Source organism: Manacus candei, unplaced genomic scaffold (assembly GCF_025592945.1).
Source record: "Manacus candei isolate 608988 ecotype Guabito, Panama unplaced genomic scaffold, ASM2559294v1 h1tg000028l, whole genome shotgun sequence".
Lineage (NCBI taxonomy): Eukaryota > Metazoa > Chordata > Aves > Passeriformes > Pipridae > Manacus > Manacus candei.
In genome coordinates, this window is record NW_026138076.1 from 11,499,472 (window position 1) to 11,517,197 (window position 17,726).

Below are 17,726 nucleotides of genomic sequence, written 5' to 3' on the forward strand. Positions count from 1 at the left end.
TCTTTGAATAAATTACACACAAATTCATTTGTTACCTACTACAAGTAGCAATAAAGAATATGTTATCCTATTAGCTCAAACTAGGAAAATATAAAAGTATTTAGGGTATTCTCCAATTGCTGAAGAAATGGATTGGACTAATTTTGGTCTAAAAATTCAAGGAAGTTCTACTGGGAATTTAGCTCCCTGCTTAGAACTGATCAAAGAGACAATGACCAATCAGAAGCTATTAAGGTTTGTCTGGCTTTGATTATATTCACTGTTCTTGATGGACCAGAAAAGAAAAGCTTCATTATGTACAACTCAGTACACAATTTTGCCACCTACTTGGAGAAGATATATAGCTACCTGCTGGAGAAACCATGTGCAAAGAGTTTGCTTAGAATTGCTCAGAATACAGGTCACTACATACAGGGTACTGAAGAAACAAACACAAATTAAGTAAAATATCTCAAGATTTTGTCACACTATAAAATATTCCCAGTGAGATACAGGTACACAAAATTGGAAGAAATGGTAGGCAACTTTTAGCATCTCCAAAATGATGGCAATCCTCTTCTAATTTTACAAATTGCTACAATAGTGTTAAAATATTTGTGTTTTGCCAGACTACTTTGCTAAAACACATATCCAAACCAAGGGGTTAAAGTGAGCCAAAACACAACATTCCAGATAAATAAACATCTAAAAATCCACTCTTGTTGAAGTCAGGACAAGCACACATTTGTGCAACTTCTATTTGCTTCACCTTTGAGTTATGGGACCACATGAGAACAAGCACGTACAGACATATTGACTTAGCTACTGATTAAGGAAAGGCATTCTTCAATTCCAGTTGCAAGCAATTGTAAAGTTTTGCTTCAAGTAGTATTTTAATTTCATTACCCTAAGAAAACACATTGGAAGTTTAATAAAGAAGATAAAAAAAAATCTAAAATATCTTTAAAACTTGTACTACTAAAGCAAGAGCAAACAACATGATAATAATATCTCAGAAGCAACTAAAGTAGCAAAGCAAAAAATCTGCAATAAATTTTTAAGAGTACTTAAGATAAAATGCAATATCTTATAGGTCACATCCTGCAGGACTGAATGAGAATTTTACTCGATTTAAAACTAGAAAGAAAAAGTATCCCAAATAACTAGAATTTACTTAAAAGTGGAAGTAGGTGCTTGTAGTGAACTGAAAAAAGCATCGATTCCTTACTACTACAGGGGCTCTTCAATGTGTTTAAATATTTGTTCACAGGTCTTTTACTGAGCAACCCAGGTGTATGACCTATAAAATATTTCTAGAGCTAGAAAATTATGAATATGCATTTATCAGACTTTTTTTAACATTCTCTTTAGAAGCTTTGTGTATCTTTTCTGCAAATACAACACAAGTTATGTGGAAGTTACATTTTATGGGCATCCAGGTGTCAGGTGCCTTTGGGATTTTCAGAGCATATTTGCCTTCAAAATACCTTTGAGAATCCCCCAAGAAGTCTACTTAGGCAATGAAACACCAGGGTTTTTCCTATTTGGCCATAAGAATTCCAGAGAATAATAAAACACAGTGGACCTGTTCATCGATTAGGCTAGGTAAACGTTTAGGGCTGGGTACAAGTCAGCACCAAGGGTTTAAAAGCCATATTTGCCCCATTTTCATAGCCAGGGCTCTAGCACCTGGGTCCTGTTGTAAGTCCTTGGAAGGGTGAGGGGTTTGGAGTATTGTCTTGAACAAGAAGCCAAGAAGTCAGGGCTCTCTCTGTGTCATCTCCATCCACACAAAGTATATATAAGAGAGAAACACGACAGGGGTGACAGAGTGGAGATGGGATGTAAAAGAGTAGCTCTTTTGTTCAACTCCAGTTGGCTAAACTCAGTTGGCTCCTAGACTGTACCTGTGCAGTGTGATCAGACATACGGAAAGGTAATTTTTCAACCCGGCTTCCCCATTTCAACCTAGCTGGTTAGTGATGAGTCAGAGTATGAACAAAACTGTGCATGTATGCGAAATTCAGGCAGATCAAAATACAGCCAGAGTGAGAATCAAGGCCAGGGTGTGCTGATTAGGCTGCACTGAAAGCCACGTACACTGATCAAGCTTCCTCATGTAAGGGATACAAATGTAAACAGCTGAGAGCTTGTATAGGTAAAAAGTTAATTACTGCAACTTAATTGGAACCTGCCTCTGAGAATAAAATACATTGGTTAAATCTGAGGTTCTGGTCAAATCATTTAAACTACCTTAGAGGAAGAAGCTCATTCCTACAATTTCCAAATACCAGTTTCCAGCTCAGGAGCATTAGCCCTGAGACTCCTGGTTTGCAAGTTGCCACAGTTTCGTATCCAGGTGGACATGAGAATATGTGCAAGTCTTTGTCATCCCAACCAACTGGCAATCAAGATAATAAGGGACAAAAGAGAGAAGAACAGACCTTCCAAAATCAGATTTTTCAGCTATTTCTAAAAGGTTTAAGAAGGGTCAGAGCATCAAGAAACCTTTGTTCAGTCTCCCAGGGGACCTAGGTTACAGATCATTATCTGAGCTATGAAGTCATTGTCAAGCACAGGATCTGCTTGGCTGGGGCCAGCTGACTGCCAGGAGGAGGAGGAGAGGGAGCTTACAGAGGAACTCTACACTGCTTTCCAACCCATTTTCATGAAGCCCTACGTCAGCTCCAATAATCTGCCACAATATGCAAAGCAATTTCCAATGAAGGCCTGGCAGCTGAACTGATACAAGTTGCTGCAGGCAAAGGACTAGTCTCACTCCCTCCTTCCCACTCCATTCCTGCAGTGCCACTTCCTTTCTAAATCAAACATCCTTGCCAGTTAAAACCTTTACAATAAACTACAATTCAGTATACATTCCAAGCAAGAAATGTATGTGCAGCTTTTCAGATGTGCATCCTGTGCCCTCCCCCAGCAGCAGGAGGTTCTGGTACAAAGAACCACTGGCAAGAAAGAAATTGCGCTATTATTTTTAAATGTCCTGATACATAAAAAAATCTCTTAGAAAGTAAAACAAAACAAACAAAAACCCCCCCACCTAAACCCCCCAAAACCCAAAAAGGAGTACAATGAAGTCTTTATTCTTGGTGTCGTTTAAGCAAACAGCAGGCAAATGTGTTAAAGAGGAAACAGGAAATTTTTATTGGAAACAGCTTTATTTGTTAGTCCATTTCACAAAGCAAGCCTCCATGCTCAAATCAAGGGTAGGAGTTCCTTTTGTGTATGGTTGGGAACCAATAGTGCTTATTTACCCACTTCCAGGGGGATTAGGAGGACCCAGTTCTCCCCAGACTGGGAAGTGAAAATGGAAAAGTCTAACTTGCTTTTTGTTAAACTTTGGATAATCTTGGTTTCTGGCCCTGCAAGTTTAAACCTTCAGAGTAAAAATATCTCAATTCACACCTTGTTTTACACTGCAGTTGCAGAAGGGATAGCTCTAAGATGTCTATAGTCTTTTGTCTGATGATACCTTTCCTCCCATAGAAAATAAGAACCACACAGTGTGATGCTGCAATAATTTTCTTTCAGAAAAAAAGTCATCATAGCAGTGCAGTTAGGAACAGCAACATCATTTACTTTCATTCTTCCTTTCTTTTTGCTTCCATGAAATAACAAGCAATTTAAGCACTAGCTCTCTCGGGGGTTTCAGGACAAGGTGAAAAACAGATGTATCTTTGTACAGTCATGCACTGACTCAATTTTCACCTAAGTGCTAAACATCTTACGAACAGTTCCAAGCAGATGGTTTCCTCTTGCCTCAACTCAGACACCTTTACAACCATATTAGCACCTCCACACATCAGTTCTACTCATCTCACCTTTTGGCTCTGTTAAGAGAGCAGATTGTAAAAATCTGTAGTGACACTGGTCAAACCTATGCTGTTAAAATAAAATTTCAGAAAAAAAAACGGGTTTGACTTCTGAAGTTTCACTGCAATGTTACACATAACAACTGGTTTGTTTGAGCTTCTTAATTTCATCTTGGACTTGATTTTAAACTAAGTTATTCTAGTTGAAATTCATTACTTGACTTTTCTTTCAGAATAGAGAAAAAAATTGTAAAAATTGAACACAAAATCATCTTCCTGAATTAGCTTGAGGGACAGTCTCTCCCATGCAGTGCAGAGAATATGATTTCAGACCATGAATGCTGGAGATGAATACACTTGCTCTTTATTTTAGTGCCTAAAACTCCATAAACTATCTGCACGTTTTCTAAGGAACAGAGGAGCACATAGAGCAAAAAAGTTTCTTCCCTGTCCAGGACTGATGCTCCAGTTTACTGGTTGCAAAAGGGCTTGTATGTTCAGAAGCTCATCCTCTTTTTCTGTCTGTATCAGAAATTACCTCTCCCTACATATCAAGTCCCTCTGAAATTTCTGGTGCTTTGCAAAATTTGTTTTCCACTCCAAAACACTGTCTTGAGCTACTGGGGAGCTTGAGATCATCCAGGATCATATTTTTTAAGACCAGCTGTGGTATATATGAGAAATACTCTTCTCTGGATAGAATTCCCCTGTCCAAGTACAAGCAATCGTTCTTCCTAGTGTCGAATTGCATTCCTGTCATGTGAATTGCAGTCCCAACACCAGACCTGATCACACTATACAACCACTCAGTCTATAGATACATGAACATGGATGTGAAATCTGAGACAAACTGGGGAAATAACTGCACTGCGGCAGCTGTCTACAAATGAGCAGGCCAGGCACTGAAAATGATAAATCAGTTTTGTGTAATGCCATATGCCTGCAGCCCTTTAAAGGTGGGACAGTATGACTGACTTCCTAAGAGTTAGCCTGCTAAGTGTCCATGGCCTCAGATGGTTTTCACTTTGAAGATATGCAACCGTTGCTTGAAAATAATGAAATTCCTTTTCATAAGTCTGTTTTTTCTCAACCTTACATCATTAAATATTCCTTAGGCAGTGTCATTAACTTTGTGCTCTGCACCTTTCAAGAAAGCAGCACATAACAAGGACTAAAGAAAGCAAAAATGTAGTTAGGGAAGAACTGCATTTTATAAGGGTAATGCTCTCAAACACTGAAACTTGGGAAGCTTGTCAATAAATGTTCAACTACTAAAAGCTAGAGCATTCTGAAAATCCCATAAAAAGCTCTTGTCAAATTTCTAACTCATTTGGAATTTGTCCTCATTGTAAGAGAACAACCTAATCTTATACAACTGTTCTAAAATAATAGTCTGACACATTCATCCCATGAATTATGCATTTCTAGAAGAACCAGGGAGATCAAGAGAATATGAAGTACAGCTTTTGAGCTGATTACAAGCTTGCAGGTTTTGAAATGAAAGCTAACAACCTTCCCAAGTCACTTTTCTCCTTTCACCTTCAAAGTGCAACTTACATTCTGCAACAGCAGCTGCCTTTTTCGATGTGCTCCTGTATTTCACTATGCTTCAATTTACCTGGTACAGTCAAACAATACATGCTGGGATCTCCACTTATCACTGCCTGTCTCAACAATGAATTCAAGTCAATATGGATGCAAGTGCAATTTTAAGGAAATCTTTCTTACTAAGAATTTTTTGGGGGGTGGGAGGAGGGGAACCCACAAGTTCTTGAAGGAAACCATACACAACACCAAATACATATACTGCTTTCTAGTAATAAAACCCTATAAATAGGTGGTGGTGATGAATGTTACTCAGATATTTCTCAACTATATGATGAAAAAAATACTCTCCTAGTGTTCCTGCTGGCTTTGGGTTGAACATGGGACTTGCTTTTCAAGTTACTGAGCCTTGCAGCAAGACAGTAACTACGCTGCTGATGTTATGTATAAACCACAGGACACTGGGAGAAGAAATGGAGTATGTTTGGAATTTGTGTGGGAAGAGATGAAGAAGAAGTAAGGAAACACATGTTTAAGGTCATATATTGATGTGTTCGCTAAAAAAAAAGCAGGAAGCTTGAACCCCTTTGTTGATGTTGTTGTTATTGTTGTCAGTGGAGCTTTTGGAGAGAGTAAATGGCTTACTTCCACTGATGGGGACTTAAGTTTGTTTATTCCGTTATTGATGAAAGCTAAATAAAATAAAAATTAAAAAAAAAGTGACAAGTTTCCAAAATATCTGCATAGGTGTATGTTGTCTGCATGTAATTTTCCTCCCTAACAACTATACCAGATTACAGAATATAGTAGTTTTAATTGCTCACCAATGCTCTTGGCTAACACACGAAACACAATACTGCTTTTGTGGGCGAAAATCTAATTATTAAACTTGAACATCCTGTTCATAGTCTCCAGCATATCAAAATCACTACAAAGTTTTTCAGCTTAAAACTTAAAAAAAGAAACAGCATTTGTTCAAAATATTTAAAATGTTTAGGGATTGAGCCAACACTCGTTGAAATCAATGGGAGCCTTCCTATATTTCAGAGGACTTAAGTAGGACTTTCCCAACATGAAGCCATGGGTCTCTAAAACCCACCAACACTCTTTCCAGGAATAAATAGGGTCAGTTTCACAGTTCTCATTATTTTTAGCATGAGGAGAAGTCCAGGTTTTCATCAGAGCACACGGAAGGACAGTGCCCTTGGCAGAAAGGCAGAGGGCACAACCACCACCCTCAGAGCATACCCTGGCTGGCAAGAGGTCCTCTCCTCCCCTTTGTCAAGAGGACCTGGAGCAACTGATGTGCTCTGAAAAGCCAAATCAACACCATTTCAGGATCTAATACAGGGTCACTGGAATAAAGGATATTCCCCATCTCTCTGTCAAGCATCTTCTAGGACACAAAAGAATCATCACAACTCCTGGTTTATACTATAAACCAAGTTTATTATTTACTCCTAAATTGTTTTTTTTTCCAATTTTGAGCATATACAGGAGAATTAAGAAAGTAATTTAAAAAATAGTGTGATCTAAAGTTAAAAACTAACTTTGTTTAATCAGAAAACTAAAGCTTCATGCAGTTGTTTTCTTGACAAATAACTCTTTTTAGAGATTAAAGGTAGTCTTCTCCCATTTGTTTTTAAGAAGGTTCACAGATGAAGAGGAACAAGATGTCAAGTGACTTAAAAAACCCTTAAGAAATAATTGGGCACGTGGGTTATTTATCTGGCCTGATTAACACAGGGTGGTCTTGGAGGAGGATTATTTGGGGTAGAGAAAGCAGTTAGCCAAATCCTCTGATGGAGGTCATGTTGACAGATTCCAGAGTGAGAAACGAATCCTCCTACAAAGACTGCAAAACAGAAGATGACTTTAACCTTTTCTTCTCTCAGAAATAACTTGGTTAGTATGACCTTTGAGAACATACTGAAGGGCAAACATTAACCATTGCTACTCCTAAGCCCAGCATTAATATCCTCCCATCGCACCCTGTCTTCAAATTAGTAAACTTGCACACTGTATGTACACAAAGCTCAACACAAAGGCTCATAGAGCTCTGAAGGGAGGCAAAAGTGAGTAGGCCCAGCATGACAGACACTTCATAAAAAAAAGCATGAAATGTGGGTTACCTGTTCAGATCTAGGAAATAACAGTGGTATAAGAACTGATCTGAGCTGTCTCAATGGTTTATACAAAAGAAAATAGATTTTCTACAGACAGTAGAAGCTTATTCAAGCTTGTGAAGCCTCAACCTCAAAACCATCCACACATGCACATAGGAACAACTGTATGGAAGAATGCCTACCTTTACCTTATAACCATTTATAGCCAACCTCATTGATGACCCAGTCCCAAACTGCATCCTGTGTGGATGATACAACTCTAGACACAAAATACCAGTGGCAGTGAAACAGCCCAGCATACAGCTGCCTGCACTCCAGACTAATGCCTCTTTCCCTAATGTGGAATTAAAGACATAAACATGGATTTTCCCAAAGCACATATTACTATGAACTTCCTGTTTCCAGATATTACAGGCAGTTACAGTATTCTGTCTGTGATATTCCATACTTGAAAATGCTTTTTTCAGTACTTGATCTAATGGTCACACCTTGTATGTATGGAAGAAGGGAAGTTAAAACACACAATGAAGCTTTACACAGGAAAGTTTCTTGTATCTTATATGCACAGGAAATCTGTTCTCAGAGACACCCACAGAGAACAGAGGGAAAGGGTGGCCAGCAGAACATCCACTTCTGTGGGTCCACAGGGTCACAGAGAGAACATCCCCAAAATGCAAAAATGCAGGGGATGTGTGTGTGTGTGTTTTTCTTAATCCTGAATCTTCAGTAAATTACAAGAACAGGTCTGAGAAGGTCAAACTGTCCACCACTGGCTTCAGCAAATGTCTTTCATGCACCTTCTCAGAAATTATTCTTAGCACAGACTACTCCATTTGAATGGACAGATTTAGACAAATGTAAAACAGATATATTTAAACCTAAATCTAAGGAATTCTGCACCATTTTGAACTTTTTAAAAACTCCCAGAAATAAGTGAGCCATCATATTGTGTCTTCATTAGAAGAGAGACCAGATAACATCTTTTCCTGATCCTGTCTCATCTAGCACAGTCCTTCCCAAGGGAATCAAATACTAGACAATATTTGAAAGAATATTCATCCTAACAAATAAAAATGCTTATCATACTCTTCTAAAGACACCAGAGTACTTCAGAATGGTATGAGTATTACCTGTAACTTTCAGATAAAGAAACTCAGTGAATTAAAGCCAGCCAGTTAAGTCATTCTTGACTCTATTTTGCTTTTGCCAGTTATGTCAACACTACACTGTACTAGCAGACCTACTGATTTCAAAGGTATGCTATGTGGGTATGCTTCTGTCAGCAAGGATGGCAGAATAAGTCTCCAGTGAAAAGAACTAGAAAGTTCCAATCACAGGCCAGTCCTGTACCCCTTTCATGAGACTTGCTCATCACTGCTGGAAGACAGAATTTGTTTTTTCCTTAAAACAGGAGAAGAGGTGAAAATAGAAGAGAAAATAAAAAAGGGGGGATAAAAAAGAAAAAAACTTGGCAAAACATTTGGAAATCAAATACACTCAAGATAAACCTGATGCCCTGCACCAGACAGAATTACTGATCACTTAAATACAAGCAAGAAATGTAACTAGAATTGCTGAAATTACCAAAATTACTCAATATATACACTTATTACATCACCAGAGAGGATATAGTTTTTTGTAATTTATTCACCTTGAAAACCAAGGTTCAGACTGTAAGCAGAACAATGTGATGCCCAAAGAATATATATAAATTATACAGGGGCATCATCTCTTTACTTAGTGGAGATCAAACCAGCAAATTTTCTGTGAATGCAGATCATTTGATTGCTGTATTTCTATAACATGCACAAGAAGGAAGGGGAAACATCTGAAGTTATTTTTATTTCCCCAAGTCTTCTGGCTATACTGTATGAATGCTAGGGTGGGTCTGGCATTGTCTGAAATGTGTCAGGGTCCTTTTGCATAGCCTCATTTCCTTCTTCCTGTCGCTAGGAAGGATAGTTAAGCATGAAAAGCGCTTGTTTACAGTACAGGACCATCCTGTTAAGCACATGAGTTCTCTTCCTCTGTCTCCTTTTAAGCAGTCAAGGGTGCAGTTGTGTTTATGCTGAAGCCAATAGCACAACTCCAATCAGAGGGGAATTGGAAGAGAAGTTTGAATCTCTCAAGAAGGCCAAACATAACATACTGTGGTATTTTGTCTAGAAAAAACTTTATAGTGCAAACTGCATCTCTAAATATTTGAAGAACTCATAAATTCACATGCCTCAAACAAACCACTGCCTAGAATGTAATGAATCAGAATAACCAGAAAAGTAAAACCAATCTACCTCTCATCTGCTTCTTCTAGGAATCCTAATATAAACATTCAAGTTCAGTGCATGAGTACAACTACAGTACCTCTTTCCTACCCCCATCAGAGGCAAAATACATAGGGCACTTGTGAGTTTCCATGACTAGCATCAGTCTTGCTCTCTGGCCCAGCAAGAGCAGCTGCAGAACTAGCTGGGAAGACCCTGACTCAAGACTTAAAAATCCTAGAATGAATCTAAACAACTGAGAATTAAAAACCAAATAAAAACATGACATGATACATTCTTGCTTTTAACTACCACTTAGAAATGAAATTTAATGAAACTGAATGAAATTTAAACACCATTAATTTAATGGTGTTTAAAACAATGTATCTACTCTTTCTTTTGATTAAAAAATATCAATTAACAATCAAAGTTATTTTAAAAGCAGATAAAGAGATCAGGAAGTCCTAGAGGTTCCAAAACGCAGCTCCAAATGCTTTGATTTCTATGAATTTGTAAATACCTAGTTGAGAAGATTCTTTTCATTTACATCTTCTCTTCCATATACTGTATTATATAATCAAAGAATGTCAGACCTAATTAGGATACTAACCCAAAAACATTCACTTGAGAGACATTCATCCCACTTCCTGGTCATCTCAGCTTTTTTTTTTTTGTTGTTGTTGTTTTTTGTTGTTGTTATTGTTGTTGTTGCTTCTACTGGATATGCAAAGCAAGATGCCTAGTGGACAGCAGTAAGGATACCTTGGAAGATGAGATAACAGCCTACAGCTCTGGAATCAACAGACACGCCTAATACCAACTCCATGTGCTGTAAGCCAGCAATGGCCTGGTTGCCAGATGGATGCTGAATCAGTCTGGCACTGAGCTGTTGACAGATTTGTACTCAGAGGCTCATATGAAATCTGCCTGCCTATTATCTTCCTTAAGTTCACTACAAACAGCCTTAAAACTTAACCTGACTCACAGAATTGTTACTGATTTGCTGCTGGGAATTTCTTGATTAGGGCAGGGTAATTCAAATAGATCACATTTACTCCTGTAAAAAAAATAAAATCATCTATAATTGATGGCTAAGATAAAACTGCATTCCCCAGTCTTTCAAATTAGATGTGTTAAGTACTCTGACAGATCAGCCATTTAACTTCTGACCTAGTTAAACACATTGTTTAAAAGTAGTAATTTCTTCAAATTTTCCCAAAGAGAATACAAGGGGGAAAAAAAAAAAACCAAAAAATTGTTGCACCAATACTAAGTACCCTCAACTGACAACAGAGCTCATTAGGCTAATGCCAACACACATTGCTCAACAACTTCACAGTTATGGTGGAAGTAAGTAATTGCTGGTTGTTTGCAATAAAGGGGAGGGTGACACGGAATGTAAAACTGCCCGACTTGAAAACGGCATCGGCTTTCTGTTTCCCTCGAGAATGGGCTTGTGGGGGCGGAGCCCGGCTGGCAGGAGGTGCTGCTCCTTCACCGGGATCAAAGCCTCCGGGGGTGACATCAGGGCTGGCCACCGCTGCACGGGGGAGCCAACCGGGCTCCTGGAGGACATCGGGCTAATTACGAAGAACTTCAAAAGGATGGTTCCCGTTTCGCAAGAGCTCCCAGTTAGGGAAAAGGAAAAAAAAAAGGAGAAAAAAAATTATAGGGAAAAAAAAAGGGGGAACGGGAAAAAAAAGCCAAAAAAAACAAAAAAGAAAGAGATGCGCCACGGTGACCTCCAGAGAGCAGCCGCACCTGAGCGCCGCTCCGCGCCCGCGGCAGCCCCGCGCCCCAGCCCCTGCGGGGTTAACCCTTTCGGCCGCGCTGCCGAGCAGAGCCGCAGCGGGCCGCCGCTTCCCCGACACAGCAGTGATCCCGTGCTCCCGCAGTGATCCCGTGCTCCCGCAGTGATCCCGTGCTCCCGCGGCGCTCCCGTCTCACCTGGGGCTGCTTCCGCCCCGACGCCGCTTCTCTCCCCGCACACACGGACAGGCCGGCGGGGCGAACACTCGCGGCTGCGGACGCTCCGCACCGCGGGGCGGGACGGGACGGGGCAGCCGCACCCCTGCCAGCGCTGACTTCCCGGGTGCTGCGGGATAACATAAGAGGGACCCCCGTCCTTACACCCTCATCGCGCTGCCCCTGAAGCACGTCCCGGCAACGCTGCCCGCGATGCGCCCCGAGCCCGCGTTGGGCAGCCGCTGCCCCCCCAAAATGTGCAGAGCGGGGGACCCCCGAGCTTACGTGTAAGGATCATGGTCTTCGCCGGCCGCGGCGGGTCCGCGGGGCTGCCTGCGGGACTGGCTCGCTGGGTCCCTGCCTCCCCGCCTGCCCGAGCGGCGGCAGCGTCTCCCGACTGCACCTCCGCAGAGCTGCGGAGCGGAGCGGCCGCCCGGCCCCTTCAGGCGCCCCCGCCCCCGGGGCCGCCCCGCCCCCGGCCCGCTCCGCGTCCGCGCCGCGCTGGGGGAGACCCGTGCGCGCAGGGACGCGGCCCCAGCGAGCTCCTGTCTGGGCGCGACCCGTAAATACAAGAAAAAGTGACACACGCGCGCCCCGTTCCCCCGTTGCACGTCTGGGGGGCGCAGGGAAGCTTCACAAACCAAAGGTAATGCCGTCAAAGACGACTTAAGGGCTTCTCTGCCTTTTGCTCCTTTGATTTTTACTGGCTATCGGCTATTGCGGTGGCCATTTAGCCAATAGTGATGTTTATAGAAAGCAGTCAGCAAAGTTCTCAATACTTTTTCCAGGAAACATAGAGAAGAGTGCTAGTGTGGCTTCTTGGTGTTAAAAATTGGAGAGGTTTGGGATGACCTGGGCAGCACAAGACACGGGGATGCTGAGCCTTCAACCAGAAGCAAGCCCTGCAGGGTGGCTAGAGGATGCCGGTGCTTCCCTCTCCGGGCACCCTGTCGAAGAGTGCTGTGAAATGGTAGAAATTCTTGGACACCATCAAAGTCTCAGTCTGGACCTCGACAGAAAACAACAAGCGTTTTCGCTATGGGGATCGCAGCACAGCTGCAGGCAGGTCTTGCGGATAGTGAAGGCTATAGTGAAGCCAAGTCTGGCTTCATAGCTGTATGCCTGGGAGTTGCTCCCTACACCACTTACTCCCCTGTACATTTTCCAAAGAGTGTTCGAATGCTTATTGCTTGGTTGACACTCACGTTCCGGACTTTTAAATTGCACAAAACAGGTACTTTTGAGCAGCTGCCAAACTATCAACGTGGAAAAGAGTATTGTGAAAATTTGAAAATATCTGGGTCCTGTCAAAAATTATGATTGGTTCATTTTCTTCCAAGCCAACACTGTATTTTATACTCACTGGTGTTATTCTAAGGTTCAGTTGTCATTTGCGCACTGTGAATTCAGATATAGAGTATATATAATGTGATGTCTGAGCGGGCAATTTCCTGAAGAATAAACATCTCCCCATTCTATAGGCTGCAAACTGTGGCCAGTTGGCCATTATAGTGTTGTTTCTGGAAACCCCTACAGAGCTCTAGGTCATTAATTTACTTTAATAGCCCAGAAGAGGATGGAACTGCACTGTATCTTCAAGCTTGACTTTACATATGTTACCCACTTAATTACCTCTCCATATCTAACCTGGCTCATGCTCTTTTTGGCATAGCCACATTTACCTGCATTTTTTAATGTTTCTTGTAAGGTACAAGGATATATGTTTACAAGATAGGTCAGGCCCGCAAAATGTTAATTCTTAACTGTAACATGGGAAGACAGACATATGCTACGCCCCAGCTGTTGAACAGCCAAAGTAATCCCAGTCTAATTGGCTTTCTGTCTGCATTGCTCTTAGTTTCATGCAGTTAGTAGACTAGTTAGTGACAGAGTAGACACGATCAGATAAAATATGCTGGTTGCACATTGTGTGTGATTTTCAGAGTCTGAATTCCAGAAAAGAAAAAAAAAAAGTTGTTTCTCCAATAAGCATCCTTAAAAGGAAGGAAAAAAAAATTACCCAGAACATGTAGCAAAACACACTGGCACAAAGGCATTTCCATCACAATGATAATGCTGGAACCAGAAGACCACCAAGTGTCAAGTTAATACCCTCAGTAAAAATCAGGGTTTGTTCTTGTAAACACAGACTGCCTAGGCTGCTTCTCTGTATAGGAAATTTTTGTATAGGACCTGCAGGAAGCTTTTGAAGGAGGAGAGAATGGACTTTTACTTTGCAGAAAATATGGGAGGGGTTTGGAGGGCTTCGCATTGTGAAAGGGAACTGAAAAAAAATCTAAAAATGAGAGGAGATGTGCACAACAGTGAAGTAAAATCCAAATTGAGAGAGTTGTGTGATAGTTGCAAACCAAGAATTTGAAGTCAGTTTTACTTGAGGATTCTGAGAGGAGTGAGTGAGGAGATCAGGGAATACTTGACAAATGTGTCTCAGACAGGGAAGATGGGAAGCTCTCACTAATTAAATCAAGGGTTATCATTCTCCCCTCTTTGACTTTGTAAAACAGCAAATGAATGATGATGCTGATAATGAAACACTATGTTTGTGGTTCAGTTCAGCTCTCCCATTCTGCTTGCAAAGCTAATTAGCTTCTTCAGTAAAGGAGGAATCTCCAACCTGTTTCAGTCTTTGTGGAGTCCCCCAGCTATGTCAGAAACAGTGACTTTTGTGATGGAGCAGTCTGTCTGTTGGGATCATTGCTAAATAGACGCTGCAAGATTATCACTGACCTGGATTAGATTCTTGCTGGTAATCTAAAAGAGAAAGGCTTTGATTCTAGTTTGTTATCAACCCTCAAAGACACACAGTCTCTCTGGCTTGCATTTTAACTTGGAATTCTATAGGACTGCTTAAGCAGGCGTATTTTTGGAGCTGAAGCAAGGCACCAGTCTCACATTCACCATGAAACGTGCTCAGAGGAGCATTCCACCTGAGGCATGGGTGTTTAACAGGCTACAACCACCGTAATCACTCATCCAGCTTTAAAGAGTGTTGTGAAATCAGTAAAGCTTTGGCCTTTAATATTTTTATTTCTTTATCTCTCTGGCTATTCAAAGAGCCAGCAGCTGCCTGACTGAGACACAGGGTTTTGGAGGTAGCTTGCCTAAGAGGATTGTTTCTGTGGAGTGGTTATCCTTATATGCAATCAATGAGCTCTCACTGGATGGTAAAGTAATTGTAAAGGATTGCCCGACAGGCACGATTATTCACTTTAAAAGGTGAATTCTCCTTCTGTTGTAACTGCATAAGGGAGTGATTCCCAGAAAGGCATCTAATAATAAGGACTTGATTGTCCTCTGCTTTCCCTCCCAGGCCCAAATGCCTTAATGGTTAACTGTACTCCTGTCAGCCTTTTTCTTCTAAATAGTGCAGTACACAGAGAAGTCCCAATTCACAATCAGTCAACTGACCTGCTGGTACAAACACAGGATTGTCAGATGCATGATTGCAGTTCTAAATGCTAGTATTAATATCCTTTTAGCAACAGCATGATAGACTGTGGAGCCGTTTTAGACTGAGTTTCCAGGCCTCTGGCTCTGGGCTTGGATTCATTGTCGAGCGGGGTATATTTGTATGTATTATTTCCACAGTCCAAAGGACCTTTATGTTCCAACCATTGTCAGTGAAATAATTAAGTTTTAATTTTCTAGCACTCGACTTTACTGCAAGTAATTATTTAAAGGAGTCTGCAATTGTTCTGGCCTCTTGACAAAGGATGTTTGCACTATCACTTCACAGAGATAAGCGATACCTCTGTAAGCGCCTTGCTTACAAAGAAGGAAAGACATTGTTTCACCTACTCAAGAATCACAAAATGAAAGAAAGCATGTACCCAAAATAGTTTTTACCAAAATACATAGTGAAGTCGCTATATTGTACAAACATAGATGCTGCTCTAATTCTTGGAATTTATGGACTCTCTGCTCTAGAGATCTTCCTTTAGAAATAAACACTCAGAAATATTACCAGCTTGTCATGTATAATAGACTCTTGTAGCTGATCCTAGGCAACATCAGTTGGGACTTTTTTCCTTTTTTTAAATAGTAAACTATATTAAAAAAAATAACCTTACCTTATTCTATGTGGTCCATATAACTGAATATTTAAAACCAAGAGGCAAGTGAACTTTCACCTGCTTTTGAATGCCATCAAACACTGAGTTCAACAGTTCAGGCTGGCAAGAAAATGATCAGGTTCACATTACATTTAAGAAAGGCTCTATTCTATGGATGAATGAAAGAATAAGAAATAAAAATGGATTAAACTGCTTGACAAAGATACGATTCAGTAAAATATAAATGCAGATCAACTGAAATAGGAGGAGAAGAGAAAATAAGTATTTTAAATAAGTATTTTAAACACCAAGGGTAAACTCCTTAGCTTACATGAAATACTATTGGTTTATAGACCTTGATAAAGATGTAGGGTATCTTTCCCACGTTGTGGTTTAGATACTGCCATGAATGAATGTTTATTTTTTGAAGACTGCAGAATTTTCTACTGTTAATGTCTCTGCCTTCCCTTCAATTAAAAGCTATATTTTTACCTTAAAAAGATGGTTCACCTTTGGAAAAATAACCAACTGAATTTAACTTTCAAGAAAGTAGGGAAAGTAGGTAAACTAAACCTTATCTGAAATAAGTGCTGGCGGAGGGTAGTTAGGATTTCTGACCCGTGATGAAGCCTCAGAAATGATCCAGAGTAAGTGTATGGCTTGTGACACATGGAAGTCCTTCTTCCCTATATTTAAAAAAATTCAGAATAACTGTACTATTACTGCTAAAGACAGTATCCATAGTTTATCACTGCTTCACAACAAAACATCTGAATCTGAAATTATCAGGACTAAAATCTCTGCACATATGTGGTAGAAGTGGTTGTGTCAGCAAGATCTAGTGGATATACAGGTTACAAGGGACCGACTGTTACACTACATTAGCAAAATCTGTAATGAAGGTTTGTCTCTGCCAAGGCACCATCACTAGGTTTAGTGGTAGCAATTGCCTTGGTGGCCATGTGGCAGCAAAGCCCCATGGCACCAGGAGTCATCTCTGGCCCCTCTCCTTTCTCTGTGGGTCACCGAAAAGGAAATATCAGTGCCTGGGTTCTCATCCCTGGTTCTCTTCCTCTGTGCTTACAATTCACGGTGTGCAATGAAGTGTGAGAGGAAGGCAGCACAAAGGGTGCTTTTACTCAAAACATATATTACAGAATGATCGAAAGACAAGCAACTTGATGATGGCGTATAATGGAGATATATATATATCTCAACTTCGTGTTGCTTGGGAAATGTGGTGGTTTTTTTTTGTTTTGTTGTTTTGTTTTTTTTTGTTTTGTTTTGTTTTTTTGTTTGTTTGTTTTTGTTTGTTTTTTTTGTTTTGTTTTGTTTTGTTTTTTGTGTTTTGTTTTTTGGTTTTTGTTTTTCAGAACAATGCATTTGTTTTCACTCTGTGTTCTTTTGACAGCAGCTATATCATTACTAAATCAACCAGATCTTCCTTTTTCATTTTTAAAGCAAATAGATTTTTACCCTCCACCTTTAAAACCACCAGTTTCCAAACATTCCAATTGTAAGATGCACTTTTTTTAAACCATATTCTGTGTTCATGCATGACCTCCAGTCTGATGAAGAAAAAAGGTCAGCTTTCACAGAGTGACAATAACCTTCATTAAAACAAGATATAAGATGCAAGTTGCCCACTAAAGTAGTTGAAAACTGAAAGACTGATGCCTTAAACGTGCCAAAACAGTGGATAAAAAATTGGTTTATGAAGTAGCTATGTTGTTATAATCCACGAGATGCTACTTTTCAGCATGATACCCTGGGACTGATTGTGTCAGCCATGCAGCACCCAGCTGCAGTTAAAAGGAATAAAAGAGAAGGAAAGAAAGATTTGATTTTTTTTTTTTGTTGGGGGGGGGTATTTTTAATTATAGTGAGTAAAAAATTATAAACAATGAAAAATTTCTTTTCAAGAACAAATTTTTTCTTCCTTCCATC

The 17,726-nt window shown here is 40.3% G+C and overlaps 1 protein-coding gene across 6 annotated transcripts in view; it reads right to left on the reverse strand.

Annotated features, from left to right (window-relative positions):
* The window catches only part of DLC1 (DLC1 Rho GTPase activating protein), a 259,503-nt gene that overhangs the window by 26,779 nt on the left and 214,998 nt on the right, over positions 1-17,726 (reverse strand). Inside the window, exon 1 of one of the 6 annotated variants that reach the window (XM_051790265.1) lies at positions 11,992-12,201. The exons of the other annotated variants lie outside the window; for them this stretch is intronic. Coding sequence (XP_051646225.1) covers positions 11,992-12,004 — 13 coding nt within the window. The 5' untranslated portion in view covers positions 12,005-12,201. Of the gene's footprint in view, positions 1-11,991; positions 12,202-17,726 lie in introns of those variants that run through there. 6 annotated transcript variants of the gene reach the window in all.